General features: G+C 37.4%; 1 protein-coding gene across 2 annotated transcripts in view; it reads left to right on the top strand.

Moving 5' to 3' along the window:
- Positions 1 to 13,679, top strand: part of LOC139954762 (PR domain zinc finger protein 14-like) — a 37,226-nt gene extending 23,547 nt beyond the window's left edge. For both annotated transcript variants that reach the window (XM_071954685.1, XM_071954684.1), the window contains one exon: positions 11,450 to 13,679. In XM_071954685.1, coding sequence (XP_071810786.1) covers positions 11,450 to 11,610 — 161 coding nt within the window. In that variant the 3' untranslated portion in view covers positions 11,611 to 13,679. The remainder of the gene's footprint in view (positions 1 to 11,449) is intronic.
- Positions 13,680 to 26,223: the final 12,544 nt, after the last annotated feature.

The raw sequence follows: 26,223 nt of genomic DNA, 5'->3' as shown, positions 1-26,223 counted from the left end.
ATATTGGAATTCTATTCATCTGGCGGCTATTTCATTGGGAATAGAATCTGCATGAAAATATTTTGTTATAGCCGCAAACTACTATTTAAAACCAATTTTGAAAGCGACAACAAAGATACTACAACAAAGATAACTTCAGTTCTCCGAATTTACTGAAGGAACGGCATACACGATAAATTGTTGGAAAGGATATCCAGTAAATGTTAAGTAAATTTTCTTCAACACATGACATTGTATTCTCGATAGATAGGAGCAGTTATAAATGGTTTTAGACTCAAATATCCCTTAGTTCGATTGACGGGTTTCAAATGATGCGTGAATTTGACGTGGCTTGGTTAGTATGATATGAAATTTACATATGATTGGAAATTTACATATGATATGAAATTAACATATGATATGAAATCTACATCTTAACTCAGAATACAGATGTGGCAGATGTTTGCTGCAGTTAACCAAAGAAAACAAAACACACATACACACAGACTAACAAACAAACAGACTAACAGACAGACTATTCCAGCCCCTCTTGCAAATCTTTCGTTTCTCCCTCCAGCCTGCCAGCTTTTTTTTGTTGATAACATTTCCACATCGAAGGGCTGGGGCGAATTGTCCTCATGAATATTCATCGGACCAACCTTAAGCCCAATACAATTACCTTGCTTACACCTCACGTGATTAATTATTCTTAATATAGTCATTAGAGAAATTTTGATAGCTTTCTTCTTTATCATATTTTAAACCAACAACATGTAAGATTTCTAGCAGAAAACTTGGCGTCTATACAGGTAAAGTCCTAACCAGCTATTGAATATTCATGACATTTCCTATCGTTTCTTACGTCGAAATACCAAACAGTATTCAGTTAAGGTTTGTATATAATATAAACATAACATATCACGAGTTACGGTGAAGGTGTTATAACGAGAAAAAATTGACGCCATTGTCAACATATTTTTTTGTTGTCAAGCGATCGTTGTGAATATTTTTTTATTTTTTTTATTCTATCCTCGCAAAAATGTTATCAACTTTGACAAGGCTCATTGTCTCTCCTCGCAGACATGTTAATACATTTCAGTGCTTTATTTTACACATACATCACACGTAAATCGATCGAACTGTAAAATTATGCATTTTATTCTGTTTTTATTAATTTATTTATTAATTTTGTATTTGGAGTTTTACTCTTCTCAGTTGTGAGGTGTTCTACAAATGGCAGCGGGGGTGGGGGGTTGTGATACTGAAGGCACACCAAGGGCGTAGGAACCGGGGGCTGGGGGCGCTAGCCCCCCCAGTGAAAAATATGGAGGGGCGGAAGTATCATTCCGCCCCCCCCCCCCGCTTCGCAAGTCAGAAAACCCCTTTTTCATTTCCAGATGAGAAAAAAATCTCATTTGGAGCACCAAATTGCATCTAAGGCCAGGTGAAAATGCAAAATTATATACAAAATGGAGTGGGTGGGTTGAAGTGTGCTATATTGCACCAAATTGCATCTGAGGCCACCTGGAAATGCAAAAAAAATCCAAAGGGGAGGGGGACACCCCCTCCCCTTAGACCCCTCCCCCAGGCCGGCCATCAGTCTTCAGCCCCCCCCCCACACTCAAAAGTACCTTCCTACGCCACTGAGGCACACCCCACTCTTCTGAATTGTCACTAGATGTACATTTATTAACTTTGAGGACATCTCCCGATGCTTGTAAAATAATGCAATATATTGACGGGAATAGCAAAGAGTTTTTTGGCAGCCATTTATAAAAGTAGCATCTCTCATTACTATAGTTTAGCAGAAATAGTCGGCATGGACTAAGTCCGATACAAGTGAACTGGGGATGCGAGTGGGGTCACTTCAGTTCAGTAAAGACAGTGTTTGGTTGTTCGTAACCATGCCGATGTAAACGCGTGCCAGTAGTTTAAGCTGCCTATTGGCTCTCAGCGAGCCAATATATATAGGTTTCCGTACGTATAGGTTATAAGGCTATTTACAACTAGTTAACAAGTCAAAAGACACAGACATATCGTCAAATGCCTTTTTTTGTGTACACTCACTGGCTGGCACACACTCGCTTGCCGTCTTCATGGCTACTACATATTCGACTAGGCCTATCATGATTCATTGACTGAATACATTTTGAATTTATGATTATAAAACTAAAAGTATCGCAACTCCGAATGTACACAAACACCTCGTACATATGTACATCGGCTACATGTATACAATTACAAATACACGGTGTTTCATTGTGTTGTATACTATACACAGTACAATAGGCTACATTACATGTGTTGTGTGTAGAGCGGAGCGAGTATACAAACGATCGAGGACTGCCTATAATGGGCGCAGTAGTTGGGAATAGTTGCTTCATTGTGTTAAGAACACTATATACTTTCGTCCATATATACCTACCAAAAGTTTTGGAAAGTTGCTAATGTGAATATCTTGAATTTGTTCGTGTTGATCATACTGATATCGACTCAGTATTGAGGGATCCATGTTGAATACTAAAGAATATCACGTGCTCGCTGAGAGCCAATCAGAATCGAGGAAATAATTTCAGTGTCAGTGCAGTTTGGGGAAAAAATATTCGCCCCCGGCCCCCTTCTGAACGACATGCGAGGAATTATTACTAAGCAGGAACCAGGGAGGCTCTGTATAATTAGCAAAGCAAATCGTCCCCGTTTTGGCGTAGTGACAAATATGCACTTTTGGCAAAATTGAGTTAAATAATGTTCTTACCTATTTCGAGGGTGAAGAATCGATTGAGCCGGGTTAGAAGTTCAAAAAATGTCTAGTTTCTTAGTTATTTCTGACTGGTTTTTGACGAATGTCCATCTAAGGCGCATTCTCGTTTTCACATACTGACGAATTCTAACTTCGTCATTATGACCACTCAGACTCAGTTACACAATTTGTCAAAGTTTCTGCGTTTTTGCATAACGACGAATATTACCCTTTGGGACAAGTCGAACATAACAACCATGTCATACTGATTTTAGAACCAACATACATCCATTTGAAAGCACCCGGACTATGGGAAGGTAATATCTTTATTATTTCCACCTCATCTATTAATTAATGCAGTATCTCCTACACGATAGCCTCAATCGTGAAAACGGAATGACCAGTGGGTCAACAATGGTATACCTGAATAGCAGCCTAGTGTTATGATTGCAATACATTCGATGCTTATACCTGTTGCGCGAGTAGCTATAGACAATACAGTAACGCTATTTCTCTACTGAATCAGTGTAACAACAGTGTCGGTACATTTAATTAGAGTTATGTAAATGAGGAAACCCATGGTGTAAGTCAGGAGCATGATGACCATGGATGTATCTTGTATAAAAATTATGAAAAACCACTCAAATTGTAATTGTGACCGACAAGACCACAATACTTAGACCAAGGTTAATTAATTTAAGCCATTCTTAATGTCAGCCTAACAATACCTTAGGATTAAATAGAAGGAATCCAAACCATCGTAATGAACTTATATAACGGAGATCCTTGTGATGAACTTATCCCGAACATATCTAAGACCTTTATCTTGCACGGTACGGGAGTAAATTGGCATGGAGCTACCTTTTTGCCAATGTTTGATGTCATAGTGAGACTTGGGATGGAGTGAGGAGGGTGAAGTATACATTAATTCTCTTGGTTTTCTGTCACAGTCTCAATGTAAATGTTAACAGTCCAATACACAAGTACCAGTATTATGACAAGTTAAACATCAAAACACCAGCTCATTTCCACTTTAGACTTCCTTCAGTCTTCAGTTTCATAGCTATTGGCGGCTCTGCTCTTCATAAACATTAGTCTAGCCTAATTTATAACTACCTTTATCTGGCTAAGTAATACCTAGTGACATAGATATAGGTCACACACTTTTACATGAAACTTTGGAAGGTAGTAGCATAGTTTTTCTACTAAGTATAGAGAATATGCTACAAAGGACGGGGAGGTCGGGTTGCGGGGGTCGGGGGATGGGGTGGGAGTGGCGGCGTTAGACAGACTTAGTAGAACATCTGTACAGCACCATTTAGAAATGAGAGAATCTTGGATGTTTTCTTCCACATGCTGAGCCTGTCCAGGGTCATAAGGGAAAGTTATACCAGACTTTTTGGAGAAATAAACCAAGTCAAAACATGGACACAGAAACCAAATGAACATCACCAAACTGATACACCCTCAGCCCTGGTTTCCATACATTGGGATTATTAACCCATAAAGCTTGCTTGACATAAGAAAGGAGAAGGCACTTGCTGTTCCAGAACGGAAGTTTCAAGCCACTTGAAGAGTCCATATCCATATCAAACGTTTGATTAATCCATGATATTGTGTCTCATTAAGATTGTAAGGAAAGAATTATAACAAAGGGTCTTTTTCTTGACTTTTCAAGTGCGTTTAATACTGTCTTGCCAGATCAATTAATGAACATCTTTTACGATTTATCAAAGAAACATGGCTTATTCATTGGCTGACACAATTTCTTCAAGGATGGCCCAGACAAGTAAGGTTGGATAAATGGTTATCGGAAATATTGGAAATAAAGGTTGGTGTGCCTTGGGGTGGGGGGGGGGGGTCCATTATATGCTATATTATTTACTATATATACTGATGAAATTAGGTCAAACTCACACATTTCTATAACAAAATATGCCGATGATACTGCTGTATCATGCACAATTCATAAGAGCTCTGTTGAAACTGACCAATGACATTTTCAGTGTTCTTTAAATGACATAGTTCCAACATGTGACCGCAAGACTTCATTGCGTAACCCCCCCCCCCCCCTCCAAAAAAAAAATAAATAAAGGAAATTCGTTTTTGAAAATAAACCATATAACATGAAGGTCTCATTCTATCAAGGTCGCAACGTATTATTATTATTGAGGGATCTGATGTGGCTAGAACCTCCAAAACTGAGTACTGGGAGTATACAGCGACGACAGTTTGACCTTTTCTTGCAAAGCATCAAGGTATTAAAAAGTATATTACAAAGTACAGTGTGGCTTGCGTTGTGTCTTTCTTTAACCAAAATGCTAAGGAAACTGTTTTCAATTATATTATACAACCTGGCACATGTGATCTATACAGTACCTGTCTGGTACCATTTTATATTGCAAAAAAAGCAAAGAAAAGTAGAATGAAGTTTCTTAAATACACATCAGCTATATTAAATTAGAATACAATATACTTTTAGAAAAAGTAAATGCTGCTGCAAGACCTGAGTTTACAAAAATGGCTAATAAGATTTACAGTGATCAAAATAACCTTTTGTATACTGTACTAGAAAGTCTCCTGCACAAATCGAGCGGAAATCTAAGTAATCCCCACAAAATACCGAACGTAAGTTTACAGCAACTCATTTATTTACCGTGCTGCTTTATACATTCCATTCGAGCACTTAGAATGTTTGTTGAAGTCTGTTTGTTTTATCGTTTTATGTATTAACTTTTGTATTAGTAGATGTATTTTATATGATATCCTATCATCTTGACATTTTCTCCCCTTTTATATTAGTTATTCTTGGACTGTTTGGTATCCTATCATCTTAAAAAAAGCAACTTTGATATGAGTTATTCTTCTTGTTGAGGTATTATATGACTCCTCTCTATAAATTTTATATGTATACTGGAAGGAAATAAAAAGAAGGAACAACATACTACACTACAACTTGAAAACACTTGAACAATGGCACAGTTGTTTCCTTCTTTAAATCTGGGGATTCACACGAGGTTGGGTTGGATATTATAAATGTGCCTGTGAGCGTAAGAATTTTTTTATATGTATACTGGAAGGAAATAAAAAGAAGGAACAACATACTATAGTACAACTTGGAAACACTTGAACAATGGCACAGTTGTTGGGTTGGATATTATGAATGTGCCTGTGGGCGTAAGAAAATTTCACATTCCGTTTAAGGGGATAGTATAGTGAAAAGCTTCCCAAAGCGTTTGAAGGATACTTAGAAACTATTGTCAGAGACATTTCACGTAATACACTAACTTGAAAATGAAAAATTGCACACAATTTTCCGTAGTCTGTGTGCTCTATAAGAGTTCCGACTTAACAGATTACGCCACTGGAACTATTATTTTTGCAACTGCATGTGTTCACATTTCATCATATACCTTGTCTATTTTATACATTGTAGAAAATGGTGGGGGTTCTTTTAAAATAAATAGGACCAATATATCACCCTTTCAGCAGCCGGCTCTCCTTGCCCTCCCTACCTCAACATCTCTCTATCCGACACCCTCCATTTCACCCAAGAAAAACATACTAAAACACTTACATCCGCCCATAAACCATACAAATTCCTTGTCTATTTTATACATTGCAACAAAACGTGGGCGTTCTTTTTAAAATTAATAAGACCAAAATACCACCCATTCAACAGCCGGCTCTCCTTGCCCTATATACCACCTCCCCTTGTCATATCCGACTCCATACATGCCACTCGAGAAAAACATACTAAAACACGTATGTTGATACCTGCGTATAACCCATTCCTTGTCTATTTTATACATTAAAGTAAACCGTGGACGTTCTTTTTAAAATTAATAAGACCAATGTACCACCCCTTCGATTATTTTCTTCTATCGTAAGGTTATTCCACCTACCCCCCCCCCTTCCTCTCCCCCGGACAGTGAACATTCACGGTGTACCATATGGCTGCTACACACAAACAACGAATACAAGTCTGTGACAGGACGAAACTTCCAAATTTAGTTCTAGCATAGTGACGAATGTGTGATGAATGTATAAAATTAACTGAAAATGACATGACTTAACGACGAATATGTTTACACTAAAATTACTACTTTGTAAGAAATTTTTCGATCAGCAACAAACATGAGAACTCAAAGTTCTATTTGTTATATTTAAAATATTGACAACTTTCGGTACAAAAGATCCTTTTTTAATTACGCTATACTAAAGTCAAAATGTGAAAATCTTTAGAGCGCGTTTTCTCAAAACTCACATTTTGAACATTCGTCACTACGCCAGAACGGGGACGAAATACGCCAAGATATAGATATTCGATATTGCTATTTTCGGTTACTTTAAATGAGAATGGTTTTAAATTTCTCGAGTTGAATGCTTATTGTTATGCAATGCCAATACCTATTCAGGGGTGAAATATTGTAGATTATAAGTATAAGGGGCATGAAGAGCTCTTACTATCGCCGCGCAACCATCACCAAAAAGGCAGTAATTAGAGCCAGTGGCGGCGGAACCGGGGGGGCTTGAAAAAGTTGAGGGGGCAAATGCATGATAAGCCCCCCCAATATTTACCAAGGCTCCGAAACGTGCATCTGCCCATTTTTCAATGCATACTTGTCGATCTGTCCGATGCACACGTATACTATATAGGTGTAATAATTTTAGTAAATGCTGGGGGACCCTCGGCCCGTCCCCTGGCTATAGGCCACTTTGTCACCCCAACCGCGTCTTCACGCCCCGTGAAAAGTGGAAGCAGTGAGTGTGAGTACCGGTAAGCGCAACACAACTTCGTCTTAGGACAATGACTTGCCTCATTTCAGCCAGTTCTCCAACATCCCCTTACTCAGTGGCGGAGCGTCCATACAGTCAGGGGGCAGATGCCCCTCCCTCCTGACGGACTCAAATGGACTGCTGGCGCCCTTTTCAGCTTTTCACTACTTTTTACTTATTCGCGATTATTGACTATTTTATTGCGCTCTCATCTACCTATTGACATTTGTCATATTCTGTTGGTGTAATTTTCCGACAAAATGGCGACGACACCTATTTATTCTCCGTTTATCTGCAAATTAGCAAGGCCCGGAAAGGGTCATTTCCTGCAATCTATAGAGTATCTTTACTCAAAAATTTTCTGTACGCTCCGCGCCAACCTGTGGTGGCGCTCCGCTTAGATAGTGTCGAAAGCGCCCTACAGACCATTCTTGCCCCCCCCCCCCCTGACCAATACCCCTAGCTCCGCAACTGCCCTTACTACACTCAAAACGTCTTTGCGAGTACACTACGAGTAATAGCTACTCTCTTTAAACACCATCGAATATACAAATTACAATGTTTTTACAGACTTTCTCGTTCAATCTAAGAAATTGCAGGCTTGAGACCCATATTTTAGGGCTAGGTATTCGCAGCATAAAACACTCGGGAAGTGCCGTTTCCGGCCATCTGGGGGTTTGAAAAAAAACCAAAATTTTCTTGTACGCTCCGCGCCAACCGATGGTGGCGCTCCGCTTAGATAGTCTCCACAAATTAGCCCCCCCAATAATTTTTCCGTTCCGCCGCGCCTGATTAGAGCCTATGCACAAAAGAGTTCATTTGCTCCAACAAACACATCAATTCAACCAATTTTTTACAAATATAATTACAGTTACTTGCTTGATTGTATTACCCCCCCCCCCCCGCCTCTTCTCGTCGGGCCTGTAGTTGTCACTACATATGAGTAGGGACCATGAGAAGCTTAATGTACAATACAACCAGGGTGTTGTTATGGAAACAACTCCCTGATACAACACAGATAGACTAGGCCCACGGCAGAGGTATCTGAATACAGGCTTAGTAAACCTTGTAAATATCAGAGCCCTGTTAGGCTAAATAGTTGGTACATGTATACACTATACGTGCAAATGATATAACCAAAGGCAGAGCATAATTCCGCCATTTACTGAATACTTGGGAAGTGGAATATTTCTTGCATGGCTGTGTCATATAACACATGGAACGCCGATAGCTACTTCAACAGTGGCCTTATTCCAATTAACGGAGACAACTTCGATAGGATAAAAATATAGGCCGCTCGGGTGTCATAGAGGCTACAGTTACCGCACTTACAAGGAACAACGATTCCCTCAAGGATCATGGAAGGCCGATTATGCATTAAAATAGATGGCTATTGGGAAATGGTTCGTACATATACGGTGTCTTTGAAACCAATATATACGTCCGATCTTCCGTCTTATAGTAGATCTGCTGTAAGTTGATGAAAAGTAAGAAACTGATACGGCATACGATAATAACTTTGATATAATTGCGAGGGTTGTAAGTTTTATTAAAAGAGACCGTGAAAGGTGCATGGATAACCGCGTTATGTCCGTCTGGAAAGCTGTTTTACTCATCAGGGGCCCCTAGTTATAGGAAGCACTGAAAGGACTCCCAACAGAATTCTGGCAACATTTCTCAAACTTTAAGCAAAATAAAATGGATGGTAAAATACAGCTGTTTTTGTTAGGTAAAATACAACATAAAGATATGAGTGAGAGAGTGAGGACTGAAAGTAAAACAAAAAAGTATCTTTGTGTAAGACCTCGGAAAATGTGGTTTTGGCTTAAATATATAAATTTATATATATATATATATATATATATATATATATATATATATATATATATATATATATATATATATATATATATATCTATAGTGTTCTGTTTGATATTTATATTGAAGAGGACATTTGCGCTGCACTTGAACACAACAAACTACGGTACTTTAATATACAAGTACATACTTCATAAGTAACCTAGTCGAAACAAATTTACTCAGATACAAGTGATTTATCACTGACTCATATGTGCTTTGGCAATATTCAATATTCACTGCGAGATTTGTCTAAAAAAATGCTGTTAGATTTCACATTTTATTTTCGATTTTCTAATACAGAAAATACTTTCTTACTCGTGAGCTGAAAAAAATTAATCATTTCTTCCCTCGATTCACCCAAGCTTGTCCTCTATTTTGAGGCCTTCGTTACAGGCATGAAATTTAAATTAATTCCTACAAACATATTCTTGGTTTATTTCTCTCCTCTTCTGTATCTATTATTTTCAGTTTATACATATTCTATTTTCTTTTTTTTTCTATATTAGAAAAATCACGAACCGTAATATAAAATAAAATTCACCGCAAACTTTTTTTTTTGTCTTAAGGAAAGAAAGAAAGAAAGAGAAAATGTCGGGGTTGACAACACGTGACAAAGATTACAGCAGAAACATTATAAAATAGCAAAATGTTATTAAACATTAAGAAAAAATATTGTAACCAGTATTGAAACCCTTTTTTTTTTTTTTTTTTTTTTTTTTTTTTTGAAATGCTGATCTAAGGCACACATGTTTTAAAATGACTTTTCCAAACAGCAGAATTGTAGGACTCGAATCCAGACTCGGAATCGAGTCCCAGAGTCAAGTTGACTTTTCAATGGACTCGGATTTATTATTGATTACAATATGTATAGACAACACCCGAATCTGTCCTCCACCTGTAACAATGGGCGTTAAATAGTAAACAATTAAGAGGGGAACCTTGATTTTTGATCAATTGGTTACTGACAGCTGTATATGTTTATTTTCTATTACCAACAGTATAATCTATCATAGTCATGTTAAATCCGAACCCAAGATATCACCTGTAATGGTTATATTTTGCTTTATTCTTTACATCATTGACCATATGTCGTTCTCTTCCTGAAAAGCTCATGTTATGCAAATATTCTTTACGAATGAGTTACGTCACAATGATACGTCACCACACAACTATCTGTCTAAAAACAGTATAGAAGCAAATTGAAAATAACCGTAAAGTTTCGAATTAATAATTAAAAAAATGGAAATAAATGTTGAGCTTACTATTGATCAGTATAAGTTAGTAAGTAATGTAATGTCTGGAGATAAATCCACAAAGAAAAATTTACGTGCAATATCGATATTGATCATTTCCCGTTGCTCTTTAATTAACTCTTGCTCTTGTCTATTCATCTCGAATCCATCTTCCGTGGTTAATAATAACGATGAGTTTCATTTTCTCATATCTAGACCGAAAACAGAAATATATATATATATTTATAGATTTAATTTCCGACAGGAATACATTCATGATGTTGTCGCCTTGTGGAATAAAGCTCGCAGCATAAGCAAAACTAAGTCAAATATTGCTGCTTTCAACATCTTAGGTGTCTTTCTATTTTCGACGACATCATCGATGGCTAACTTGCTGCATACAGTGATTACAAAATCTTCCATATACATGAAATACTTCACATGTTACAACACGAGATATAAGTTTGTAATTTCAAAAGCTATAACGTTCTTATGAAGGGTAACGCTTACAAAGTATGTGTGATATAACTGACCCCTTCGGGTATAGACGCAGGGTAGCCGAGAGCAAGATCAGACCCAGGGGACAATTACGTCACGGAGCGCCCCGCCCCCCCCCCCCATTGGCACCCTTCATTTTCTTTACGTATGGTTTGAAAATGAGAATACACTATCTATTATCGCGTACTCCTCCACCCCCCCCCCCTCCACTCCCCTCATCCGATACCCTGTCCTAACCCTTTTCCTACTCATATGTAAACAGAAGTTCATGATGAGTGTTTCGGTGCTATTTAAACCACACTGGTGCCAATACAAATTTGAGCATTATTTTTTATCTTTCTTTCTCATATGTCATATTTAGGTTTGGTATATTATCAAGAGGAAAGCGCCTTTAACTTCGATTCAAAGAAAGTAGCTTCATCAACTTTGCAATCCAGAATTCTCGGTTCCAGTTACACAGAAAGTTCGCAGTTAAATATTGATCGAAGGCCATTTGAGGTTCAAAGCGAGAAATTGGAATAAACACAAATAGCTATATAGACAGACGAACGGACAGATTAATGTATATGTGGAGTGTACACACACAAGCACAGTTGGACAATCAGAATGTTCAGTCCGTGTCCCGTCTTCCTCGAGCAGCATTCTTGGTAAAATAACTTAAAGGAGCCAGGTTAGATTTTATTTATTTGTCAGATATATCATGGAAATCTTACTTCTCTAGTAAAGATGTACAGCAAGAATATTTTATAAAAAGAAACCATATATACTTCCAGCCAATCACAAATCTCGATTTGATCGGGTGTTCATTTGCTGAAAATGCAGTGTGACTATCAACACTTCTTCTTTTTTTGTGGAAATCGATCTTGTCTATAAGGGGAATGATCTGCATTTTATGTAATCATTGGGTCAAAGGGCAATGATATAGTATGTTAGGCCGTTCGCATTTAGAGCGGGAGGCTCAGGTTCGAATTCCGGTGGAGGCTGGAAGTTCCTTCACTGTTCTGGATTTTGCAACTCATAACCGATTACGGTACATATTTATATATATGCATATATTTTGCTATTGATTCTTTTTCTACTTAATAAACGAATGTTCATGTGATCTTCACTTCTTTTGCATGATTCGTTTGTGCCATTAAGTTTAGATGTGGTTATACATGTTTATTTAATTAGACCTAAATCACAATTGAACCATATGTGCATATAATTATTTCATTAAAAACGGTGGGGAAAAGCTAATATATGACGATGTTTACAAGCTCTTGTAACAGATCAGTGAATATTTGTTTAGGGATAAACAAGTGCCAAATTTCAATGAAGAATACTGTATTTCTATTTATCTAATTTTTGTTTTGTAACGGGGATGAAGCCTTTAAACATTGTGTATTTATTTAACATAGAAACCTAATGTTTCACATAACAGAAAATAAGCTCACAGTTCCATCATGTATGGTAGCTGTTGTCACCTCTTGTTACAAAAAAAAAATACGCCTCTTATTTTTCATTTCGTTCTTTGATGAAAATAAGATAAGAGAACCGATTTATCATATGAGGTATATACTTGACATACGGATATAACGTAACGACCTCAAATACAACCCTATATACCTGTCTCTCAAACTGTGATTCATCTTTTTCAATATCGAGATGAAAATATAATTGAAGATTTGATATTGGAATCGTATGAGGATATATATAATATATATTGTAATCAAAATAATGAATTGAAAACTCTCTTTTTTTTTTTGGGGGGGGGGTACTTATTTTCGTCTGCAACGTAATTTGACAACCCTCCAATGTGGTTAACATTCTATTCGACGATCTAACGTCGAATTCCCCGACGCAACGGCCGATTGGGAAAGGGTTTGAATAATATTTGTCTAGTCTGTGTTTAACCCGAGACGGATGGAATCATTCGGCACTAATTAAAATATGTAAAATAGATATAGTTCATACATATTAGATGTTTTTCCATTCGTGGCTTACGTTTTGATTAAAATATTGCCTTCCTATAATTTAAGTTTTCTCGATATAATGTTGGTCAACTAACATTAAATATGATCATAAACGTTTCCAAGCTTTCCTGTAGTTGTGAAATATGCGCATTACCAAAAGATTGTGACACCTTTAATTCGACTCCGTTTGAAACGCAGTTGAAGGGGAGACTTAGTAAGGCACGGCATTAATTTTGATTTGTTGTAAATCGTTAAAATAAGCACTGCCGCCCAGGTTTTCAAAAAGCTTGTCAATATTCGAGAAATGACCGTTTAAACACGGCAGAATCATCAATTAAAGTGACTGGACTACTAAGTTTAACGCCGAAACCATGACGTCAGTTCCTCAGATGCAATTGACACATAACTCAAGAGACATACGTAAGAGTATTATCTGTTTATAACATTCAAATAACTGTTACGAATCAAAGTCAAATTGACCAAGGAAATTGGTGCTGAATGTATTCCAAGATTTCTCTGTCAATAAAGTCGTCTCTTTAAAGGCATTGAAGACTCGCGCACAAAGAAACGTCTGATGCCGGTAATCTGACCTAGTTTTGAATGAGGTGTAACAGAAGTGTAAGACACCACCATCGATCCCAGAAAATACACACACAGCTTGCTACCGTCGGTAATTAGGCACTAGTGAACAGTCAATACATACAGGCTGCGGTCAATACCCACAACACAGTGTACATTGCAGCGATGGACATCTCAGGTCTAGATAAAAGATAACACGGTATCACGTTTCATTACTGTCTGCATTTTGTAGCGACAAGAAAAAAACTTCACTTGCGGCAAGCAACGGAAAGTTAATTTATTTTCAGAGGGCGGCACGCGGTTTGAGGCGAGTCTTCAATGCCTTTAAATTAAGGACACTTGTCGGTATTATTGAAAGATTTAGAAATGAAAAAAATCAAATACCTGGTCCGCAGTCAAATGTTTTCAGCCTATACTAAAAATTCATGAGGTTCTTTGTTTCTATTACTGGTGGTTTCACTGCATTACCTCTCTCCTCCCCCCCCCCCCCCCCAATACAAAAGCCTAAATCCCTAGGAGATATCGAATTTGAAAGCTGCTAATGACTTCATAATTGAACCGCTGTTTTGAAAGACATGACTTTATCGAATAATTTGGTTGACGGAAGATAAAGTTTCACTTGAATTTAAATGACAGAAGGGTTGATAGATTACATTAAGGGGACTGAGGTTGGTAGTGGATCAAGGTGTTTGGTTTTTGTGCCCAGGCTCTATCTTGGATGAATTTTCTTAACAAAAAAATTAAGGGACATCCTGGTATATAAGGGGAAAAAACAATAATAATAATGATGATGATGATGATGATGATGATGATGATGATGATGATGATGATGATGATGATGATGATGATGATGATGATGATGATGATGATGATGATGATGATGATGATGATGATGATGATGATGATGATGATGATGATGATGATGATGATGATGATGATGATGATGATGATGATGATGATGATGATGATGATGATGATGATGATGATGATGATGATGAGCAATTCAAGCAGCCGCCGTGTTATGGATCTTTTGCAGTCTAGATAATTTGGTAGAAGTTGCGCCAGCTAGTGAAGAATTTGCATAATCAATCCTACTGTAAATTACTGCGTGAATATGTGTTTCAGTTGCAAATATAGCATAGGCTATTTTAAATATTTGGCTAGCGACATTCTAACACAAAAAGTCGAGAGTTTCCAGAAAATGCGGACTGTTTTGAATCCAAACCATCTTCCTTTTTGGACAAATAACTTTTAGATTATTAAAGAGGAATTATGATATCTTCAACTAAATTACAATGATGAAGGCACTTACTAACTGATGTTGCCAGTTGCATTCACAGAATATCACCAAGGTTAATCAAATCATATCTTCGTTACACGTAGTGAATGCTATTTAGGATGTAGTTTGGACCTAAAGATGCAGAAAATTGCCAGAACTTTTGTTAAGAAATCAACTTCAGTCTACCGTAACATCGCTGTAATATAAACATGAAGCTAAAGAACAAGGTCATTCTTTACTTAACCAGAATCAACTTCTCAATTTCTTTTCTCGATTTTATTCACACGCTATTTGCGCTTTCAAATTTCCGAAGCGTTATATATTTTCTCTTTTTTGAATAAAATAGTATAAATTTTAGATCATTTTAAGGCTGGTCATTGTTTTCTAAGCAGGTTCCTTCCATGAATAGATTACCACAGATGAAACATAAAATCTGCATAAAACAAAACGGAGCGATTCAAAGTATCTTCGGCATATATGGACTAACTCCAGCTATATATAGAGTTACATGAATTTATTGCCATCAATCTTCAAGGCCATTCAGGGAAAATGAAAACAAATCGTAATATGAGAAGATAAGGCCAACCTCTGGTGATGAGGGATAAGAGGAATAAGAGAAGATCGATCAAAAAAGGTCAAATGAACTTATATTCATCAAGATTAATGACGTCACTGATTCAAATATAACAAGACAATGTGCTGAAAGAAAACAGAACTCATGAATAGATGAACGTTGATACATGCCATATGATAGCTGCATGTGAAAATATATCGTTTTTGCTGGAATTTAATTCATCGGTTGAATTGAAGACCAAATAAACATCCACATTGTTTTATGTTCGACCAAACACCAATCAGCGATGAAGTTAAATATCATAACATGGAAATGGATAGGACATGTTTGAGAATGGATGGAAATAACTGTAGAACAGCATCAACCTGGTTACCCCAACCTGGTTACCCAACCTGGTTACCCAACCTGGTGACCAACCTGGTTACCCAACCTGATTACCCAACCTGGTTACCCAACCTGGTTACCCCAACCTGATTACCCAACCTGGTTACCCAACCTGGTTACCCCAACCTGATTACCCAACCTGGTTACCCAACCTGGTTACCCAACCTGGTTACCCCAACCTGATTACCCCAACCTGTTTACCCCAACGAGAGAAGCAGGGCGGGAGAAACCGAAAGAAACATGGAGGATCACATTCATGGAGAGAGAAAGTAGAAGATATGATAGGTTGGAGGTCCTGGAACGAAGCAAGGCAGATAGTCTTAGACAAAACTTCGGGAGACCATTGCAGGCTTTACGTGGCACACAGCCAGAAGATGAGGGGTGAGGAAAGGCTTGTATGATCTTCGTATATGCATGGAGCTCCACGGTATCATTTATCATGGTATCATCGTACAAGTTGCGTTTGTGCGTTTGTTTACTTGTACGTTTGAGTTCAAGAGCCTTTTGTTTTGGTCGAAGTCAAAATTCACTTGGAACCATACAGAAGCCGAAATTCGAAAATCTTGTGCAATGATACCTTATTGCGAGATGTATAGATATCACCCTATAAGTATGAAAGTTCCTTTTTATATGTTTTTGTGCAAGAACATTTCTCCAGTCCTCTGTAAGTAACTGGCGGTGAACTAATGTTATAGAACTGTACAATCGACCATGATGGGCCGACATTTTGCTTGCACGGAAAGTGATTAACGACAACGTTACTTTGAATATGTGAATATAGTTGAACCTATCAGTCTCCACCATCACAAATCGTTAAATTAAGATGCATTCTTGTTTCCCTGTTTACATCCTCCCCTCCTCTCCCCCCTACTCCACACCCCACCAGTTGGTGACAATAGGCGCAGCCTTTTTTCATTATTATAAAAGTTGTGTTTTAATTCGGTTACCATATTCGTGCCCCTTTAATCTCATCCATTTTGTAATCTGAGAGAGTTCGAATCTGCCTCTCGACTTGATGGATGAGCGAATTGTAGCATGGCGTGATAACAAACCGCTTTAATCTGAAGAAAGACAAACTGAAATTGACACAAAATGTAATTTTGTGCCCCGTAAAGTGTCGAAAGTCAAATAAAGATGAACACAAGCTAAAAGTTAATAACAAGCTTGGCGAACCATAACATGAGCGTATCATTCAACGTGTAACACAAGCGTAAGAAGAACTAAGACTAACAAAAATGGTGTGACAGTTTATCAAAGTTTATATTCTTGATATTTTGTATGGATATATAAATTATATATATATATATATATATATATATATATATATATATATAAATGCAGAGAGAGAGAATAGGCATTTCATAAGCGTTTTTGCAGAAAGCTGCCAATTTGATAATCACTCTGACGGGAACGGTTTGCATCATTTATGTCCACGAGGAATTTTCTCTTGGCTGATTCCTTTCATGTTGCGGTAAATTGGCAAGCCAAGGAAATTGCCCTACAAAAAAAAAAGTTGTGAACTACGGAGTTTGGAAAGTACCACTAACGACATCTCATAACGTGTTTATGTACACGGGGCCTTGTTTATATGTATGGGCAATTTGCTGCAAGTTAACAGACAGCACGATCAGTTCATCGTTATAAAAGGGTCGCAAGGTGTATAACCAGAGAGGTTTTTAGGATAGTTATTCTGAGCCACCCCCATCCTATCTACCACCCCATCACAACCGACCCCCCCCCCCCACACACACACACACGGAATCGGACCCGTTCTTCTGTTCTTGCTTTGAAGTTACGAGAATGAAAAATATCAAAGATATAGTCAGGCGCATTTTTCGTAAATCGTGATCAAAAATACAAATTGTGCAAGAATAGTAAAAGATCCCCCAGCCCTCCCCAACCTTCCCCCTCCCCACCCCACCAGAGAGGTTTTTAGGATAGTTATTCTGAGCCACCCCCATCCTATCTACCACCCCATCACAACCGATCCCCCCCCCCCACACACGGAATCGGACCCGTTCTTCTGTTCTTGCTTTGAAGTTACGAGAATGAAAAATATCAAAGATATAGTCAGGCGCATTTTTCGTAAATCGTGATCAAATATACAAATTGTGCAAGAATAGTAAAAGATCCCCAGCCCGCCCCAACATTCCCCCCTCCCCACCCCACCACCCCAAGAAAGAACGAAAAGAAACTAGTAACAAAACCGAAGCGGTAAAGATAAGGTCGCGGTGAAAGTTTACTTTCGAAATTAGAAATGCGAGTCATGTAGTTGATGACATTGATAGGTGTTGTGACAGCCCAAGGTAAATATTTACATGATTTCCGAGCACTAGTTCATCCATAATCAAGCATGCATACAACTAGAATGACAATAAAGATATGCCCTTTTGAAATTTACCGAGAACACAGTCTAACTTTTTCCTCTCTTTGTTACAGGATGAATTTAGGCAGAAAATTAAGTTTAAAATTAAGTCAAACAAGACAGGTCATTTTGCCTATTATATTTCATGTGTGTATTGTCAATACGATGTACGTTTCTTTTATGTGTGTTGTATCTAAAAGTTTATTTAGTACATGAATTACATATTCATAACAAGTAATGCATTTCTATAAGTACGTTTGCACAAAAGTTTGTAATATGCAGGAAATGTCGTCCCCCCCCAACCCCCCCCCCCCCATTTCAAAGTTTTGTAATGAGGGCGTTGTTTCGTAAAAAGAAAACGATTTTAATTGAAAAGAGAAACACAAAGCAAAATAAAGATAAACTAGTCAGTTGTGTCAGGTTTAGCTTCTTGGAGGATATGTTTGATCATGTATCAATTTTGTACTTATTTCATTCAAAATATTTCATAATTTGTTGCAAATTGAGGCGGGGATACTATAACTCATCTGTTTTTTTTTTTGTTTTTTTTTTTAATACAAATTCCTGCTTTATTTATAGATAAGGAAAATCTTATTTATCACACACAAAGCATAACGGAATAACTACAAGTTCAAAGGCAAGATTCAAAGGTAATTCTTACAGTTATATCCAAATCTAAATTTTGAGAGTAAGTACTTCTGCAGGATAAGAAACTTTATAACCCTTGTGTAAAAAAAAAATTGTCATATTTTGCATGATAAAAATTCTGATGACCTTTCAGTAACATGAGTAACATGAATAATATCTCTTGTATGTAAGCCTAATCCCTATAAGGGAATGCCTCTACAACTTGTGACGACGTTGTAACATAAGCCTAAATATGCCATTTCCCCTAATGAGTCTTAAAGAAAGTTTACTCCATGTCATTGAATCTTGCCAGGCAGTAGAAGATATTTCATTTCTTTGTTTCAATTCAAAACTTCTTGTTACCATAATTAAAGACGGTCCCCTCATGCATACATGATTAGAATAATTTACGTTGTATCTCATACATAATTCATTAACCAAGTAATCCGTCTTGTTCACCTTATGACCAGGCAACATATAAAAATCCGCTGGGTTCGAAGGAGGTCGCTTAGAGTGACCGACCTTTACGCTCGTACACTTCATGCGAAATAATCAAGTAGCGCCCTCTAATTAATAGACCAGGTCCGTACGTTAACGTAGGGTTGAAAGATCAGGACATATCTAGGACAACCGGCGATATTTGGTCATATAATTCGAACGCCCTTCTTTCAAAAGATGCCACGTTTTACGCTGCTCTCAAAGGAATCAAGTAGTTTAAAATTGTCACAATTGTCCCTGTAAATAATCAGCCAATCATATTCGGTAACAGATTTAAAACCTGGGAGCCAGTGTTGTCTTCTTAAAGCAAACATTCTCGTTGAAAAATTTTCCTGCTCAGCACCATTACAATATCTAGACAGACTTGTTCTATCTAATACCATGGAGCTATAGCTCCATGCTAATACTAAAGTACTGAAGGGATTTTTTTCCCTTAGCAACAAGCTTTCAGCTGGTCTAGCCTGGTCACGTGTGCTGCTCAGCACCGTTACAGTTTCTCAGACAGACTTGTACTGAACTGGTCAATCTAATACTAAAGTACTTTAGCGATTTTTTCCCTTAGCAACAAGCTTTTAGCTGGTCTAACTGCTAGTCACATGTCATATTAGACAGTGGTTAAACCAGGGAGTTCAACTCCCTGGTTAAACTGAGCAGACGGATGCCTGTGTAACCATGGAGATAAAACACACATGTCATGTCTGGCAATAAGAGTTCGAAGCTATCGTACCGAGATGTAGCTTCGTGAGATGTGAATGGAATTTGTAGTTACATGTTGTATTATAATCTATCAGAAAAGATATACGAAGTATATTGTAACCGTAACCAGAGGTCATTTACCAGATAAGGGCAAGCAAGAGTGTTTTTTTTTTCATGGGTCCAAAGGTCTAATGATTGGACTGATTAAATATCAACTACACGATAATATGAGAATTTCGACTATTAGGCCGTTCTTCAGGTGTTTGAAGAGTCTTGATCGCGGCTGGCTTTAATCAGGAATATGTTAAAGTAACACCCTTGTCGAAATTCGAGACCACTTTCGTTATTCCCTTCAAGACCACATTGGAATATAGGTTTAACTTCAAGAAGGCAATTACAGTGATCTGTATTTAATTACAATTCTTTCTTCGGGTGCTTTTCAAAATGATAATTGAAGCACCCGTCCGTCTGGGACTAGTATTTATAGTAAAAGGGAATCAATTTCACCACGATAATATGATTTAAATAATCAGATGGGTCACCCTAACCTTATAGTAGAAGCATACCTGCAACCTATCGTCTTTGTAATGAGTGTACCTTCCCCAAACAGCTAAATAAAGCTAATTCCATCTGGTACATAATAACAGGTTTCATGGATTCTGAATACTTAAGGCTCAAATAAGCAAGTTAAAAAGTGACAATGTCGAGATATGCTTGAGATGATTAAATAATTTGGTTTACTTGGCCGGCTCGAGTAGTATCTCCTTTTTGATCATTTTTACACCATTCGAACACTTCTGAGCGTCTCGAGCTTAACAGTCGAACGCATTTTAATAGCCTACACCAATGACGTCACATTATGACCCCCCACCCCCCCCCCCCCTCTTTCTACATCAGTCATTCAGTATACAAGCCGAATACAATATTCTATAGAACCTCCATCTCAGCTTTGGATTGGATGTAATATCCTCATCCAATCAGCTAATTAAATTTACAGATTCTTCGAGTATAGGTATAGACAAGTCTTACCTGTTCTATATAGAATCTAGCTAATCCCATTCTTTCGACACGACCTTAATTCCTATTAATACTGAGGATTTCGCCATCGCCATTTCCTTTTCTTAAAGGTCATGATGTATTGGCTTCGAATTTTAGCGTTCTAATAATTTGCTAAAAATTCTCAAAATGTCATTTCTGGAAGGTTGTCAATCAATTCACAGACATTGAACAGCGTCCTGTTCAACAATATAGACTCTCAGTGAGGAAACCTGCTTCAAGGGGGGGGGGGGGGGGCGGCGAAGTAAAAAGCCTTTATGATTTTAGCACTCGTGACCATTATAAGACTTTCTAGCATTATAATATTGGGGCAATAATATGCTAACCTGTACATGTCCGGGACACGTATCAGGTGAATGGCAACAGAGATGATGGAACAGCGGGTATCGGGTGGGAGGTATTAGGTTAGCCTATCGTATCTCACGATAGTACATAGTTTCGGGATCGAGTGGGAGGTATTAGGTTAGCCTATCGAATGTCACGATAGTACATCATTGTCACAATACAGTGATGGTATGCCCAGAAATACACTAGCTTCGTTTATGGCAAGCCATGTGGGACAAACACCGCATAATATATCCGCGTATTAATTCGAATATATACGCGTATTAATTGTATTTGTACATGTGTAAAGTTTCGCTTTTTGAAGCGATCTCGCGAGCCCGCCAAAACATTTATCATTGGTATATGTACACAACGAGAGCGAAATTGTTTTTTCGTGTATATTCTAATTGATCCGTGCATATATTGGATTTAATCTCCATATGTATTTTATTTAATACGTGTATATTTTCGAATTAATACGTGTATATATTCGAATTAATACGTGGATATATTCGAATTAATACGCGGATATATTTAAGCCATATGATTGGCTCATAATATATACGCGTATATATTCAAATTAATACGCGTATAAATTCCAATTAATACGCGGATAAATTATGCAGTGTTTGTCCTATATGGCTTGCCATATTCGTTTAGATATTTTTTTGTAAAGTATGTCTACTGTATGATGTACGCAGGCGCTGACGAGAGATCGAGTTGCGGTACTAGTAAGAACTCACTATACTACTTTGTGCTCCTAGATATGGTTAATGGCACTACCTAAACAAGTCGGGTGGGGGGTTGAACTTTTCCCCCGTCCCCCTCCCCCACCTCTCCATCATTTCAATGAAATATGTACGTGGTTAACTTATCTACTTCAATTTATACATCAGCAATACAAGAGGCATCTCAATTAACAGTAGAATGCCATCGAGCGGCACTGTCATAAGTATCTGCGCATGCCAAAATTATTTCGTGTTTTTGTATTGTTTTTTTGTAACGTACTTTTAACCTCTACGTCACCCTGCTATACCATTCAGTGGCCTGTCTTTTATTTCTCCCTCGTTCCCATGGTTATCTCACTTTACATAAACCTCTCCTTCTATTATATTTATATTATTATTCGAAATATTATATCATATCCTTGCTCAAATTGGGAAGTACATCGAATGGATTTTCCAGAAAGGAGTAAAGAAAATAGAACAAAGAAAAAGCCATGAAAATTTCGATTTTATATAATAAAATGAACATAAGATCGTAATCCAACAGTAGTAACTGGATTCCAAATCGATATTTAGTTTGAGATAAATTAATTAAAAAAAGAAATGAAAAAATATGGTATAAATTTGAAAAAATAGGAAAAATTAGACGTAAACAATTTTAAGTAATTAAAGAGAACCGAAGGATGTGGTCAATAACATTCCTCGCGATGAAAAGATCTTGGAATCATAAAATCAATACACCAAAAAGTAAAGGTACAAAGAGATGCCATATCTTTGGCTTCAATGGTTTAAAGAGGAAGCCACAGAGATGACTGAAATATTGAAGAGCCATGCTGTTTGTTTGGAATTGTGAGTTCAATTATTGCTTAAATTAATCATAGATTATTGAGTTGACTGCGGTACACGTTTCAAACTCAAACACAATATTGAACACCTTAAGTTTTATCAAAATAGAGCTCGTTGGAGTGAATGATCATTACTATTTGGCATTTTATTTAAATACAAAACTTTGTCATTTCGAAAGCTTCGTAATATTCCTTTGAATAGAAGGGGAGTGGGTGGTGGTGGTGGTTGGGAAGGGTGGGGGGGGGTAATCATCATGTTTAAGAGGGTCCAGGGGACAAACTTTAGAAATCGAAATGTAATAATTATCAGTTAGACTGTTACTTTTTTTCCTCAACATAAAGCCTGAAATTGCCATATCTAGGGGTCAGGGGTCACCAAATAAAGATACAAATCTCATCCAAGCCCAGACCATGTATGGTTGGGCTTAAAAATGAATGTGGACTCCCCTCTATTGCTGTAGTGGGGTCAGGTTGCTCCTTGCTACGTCACTTGTATAATAAATTCGCAGTTTAGTCTGGAGGTTATCCAGTTCGTTATATTGGTTAGGTAACAAGAAATTGGTGGCCAGACGCAATGAACTTTCCTCCTTTAGTATTTGGTATTAATCACATATGTCAGGACATCGTAGGCGAAGGAAGCATACGGAATGGAAACTCAATGAAAGGGTGAGAAATTTGTAAGGTATCATTAACGCTGCACTGCATTGAAGATCATTTGGTCTACTGAAGCTTTGAAAACTCAGTCATTGTGAATCAAAAATATTTCAAATGTCTTTTTCTTAAAAATTTCTATAAAAAAATGGCTTGATGTAATATTCTAAACCCCGTTCGCATTGAAAAGGTTTTTTTTTTTTTTTCAATGGGAAAAAGGTGGGGCAAACGCCCAAAATATTAATTTGATTTCAGAAGCGTCTAAACTATTTTACATTCCATTGCTCTGCTGAACTTGACTTTCGTCAGGAAACCTTTCACCAGTCGTTTTGATTAACTACCGGCGGTGGAGTGTATATCGACTGTTTATGATTTCATCAGGGAAAAAGCACAGCCGTTTTGATTAACGACTGGCGGTGGAGTGTAACATTGAATGTCTATGATTTCATCTGAGAGAAAGCTTACCCCCCCCCCCTCCCATACTCACCGTATATACGTATGTATCGGCAATTTAGAAAATGTTATTCGAAAAGGTTGCAGTGCGAACATGTATGATGTATCTACACTTTGTTGACATTGTGATGTCACAGTGGACTTGATCCAAGTCGTTTTTCTTTTGTTTGAAAATTTCAGAAATGAGTTATAGTATATCGAGGCGCCTGATTTAACTGGACATATTAGAACTATTTCGTTAGATAACCTAAACAACTAAGCTTAAAATTCTTTAATATGGAACGGTAAAAGACGGTCATATATTAATCATATTAATCACACACTATTCTATTTTTGAAAGATTCCGTACGAACTCCCCACCCCGTCTCGGACATCCATAATATAAAATGCAAGCGTTCTTGAAAACAGATCGATAGTAACACATGCAACATATTCAATTTTAGCAGTTTGAAGGAATTGAATTGTAGTGTCCTTCAATATTCTTTACATATACTACTTAGCTAGATCATTGATTAGTGCGTGAAATTGGAGACGAATAACGTTTGATTTATTCAAAACTTCTCCTCATTTTTCATCCTGAGAAAGACAGTTTAAGAGCTCCGAATCGATTTAATGGATGATACCCTTCACTAGAGGCAATACCTTTAATTAAAACTGCCATTAGTATCTGTCTCTAAGTACATCGTAGCAAGTGGTTACGTGAAGACGCTTACAAATACGACCAATGGAATCTTTCCGTACAGTTAAAAAGATGACACTGGAAAAGAACCCGCCATGTTGTTAATTTTTAATAGGTTTATTAATATTCTAGATTGTCAAGTATAGTTAAAAGCCAATATCTGTGAGTTTTTGGCTAAGATCATGTGTATAGTGTCTGTTCCTTTTCAAAAGGGAATCGTGATACACACGTGACGATGATCACACCGTAGTCACGGGTATTTGTTTTATGTGTTTTGTTTTCCTTCTCTATATATTATGAGGGTTTGCTTTCTTATCATGAAGCCGGAAAGAGAAAATCACATGAAAACAATTTTGTTGTTGCCAAGGTAACAAGCTTATCTCACAAGCAAACCAAAACGGTTGTTTCTTTCTCCCGACTCCCCCCCCCCCGACCCCCTCGCCTCTCTCTCTCTACCTCTCCCTCTCTCTCTCGGCTTGTTTCCATTCAAATCATACGAACGCAGCTTCTTCTTGACTGCGTTTAAAAATCGACCTAGAACGAAAATGTTATTGAGTCCGCCGCTCACTAATGCTCAGCCCCTAAATAGACGAGACTGTGATAGTGACGGTGTTATATCTAAAATGCCGCATCACGATTTCTTTGAAAAGGATAAGGAAATGAAGAAGGTTTATGCAAGCTTCCCCGAAAGTTCTACAAGCATTTTATTTTAAGTTAAGGTATGTAGCCATGCCACAATCTCTTGAAGCATTGTAGCGAACGTTATACATTCCATAAAGTAAAACGAAATTTCAAGAAATATGTAGCGCAATATAAATGGAAATAAACCAGATATGACGTGGTTTTAACCAAGGTGGTTCATTCTCTCTCCTCCCCCACCCCCTCTCCACCTCCCTCTCTCTCTCTCTATCTTCTCATTTCCTTTGTCTTTGTTGTTTATTGTTTTTTCATTGAATTTTCACTGGTTTGATGAGGAAGATTGTATTTCAGTTTAGTTTACTAGATATTGCTTCATGCCACACTTTGTTTTATGTTTAAATATTCATGAGTTTCATGTAGTAATTTAAGACATGGTGTACCTTGGGGAGGATACACTTGTCAGGAATAAACAATCAAAGATAGATTTTTTGCCCGAAAATCTGTGTTTTAGTATGATTTTCTGTCAGACATGGTCAGATGATGGTATAAGCCAGGATACCGAGAAACCATATTACCGATGTATACATGTAGATCATTCTCGTTCCATGATTCTAAAATGCATGAAGCTGTCGTGTACCAATGTATACCGTGAAGTAACGTATACCGGTGCAGGTTAAAAGTGGGCGTTCAGAGGAAGTTGCAAAACCCCATCTCCATATTACAGAAAATTAATTTTGCAAAAAAAGGAAAACAACAAAAACGGCTAAGTATAAACTCGCGATTATCAACGCTCCAAACAACAAATA

The sequence above is a fragment of the Apostichopus japonicus genome, chromosome 17 (assembly GCF_037975245.1).
Source record: "Apostichopus japonicus isolate 1M-3 chromosome 17, ASM3797524v1, whole genome shotgun sequence".
Lineage (NCBI taxonomy): Eukaryota > Metazoa > Echinodermata > Holothuroidea > Aspidochirotida > Stichopodidae > Apostichopus > Apostichopus japonicus.
Note: the sequence above shows the minus strand (reverse complement) of the source record. Positions and strands in the feature narration are given on the sequence as shown.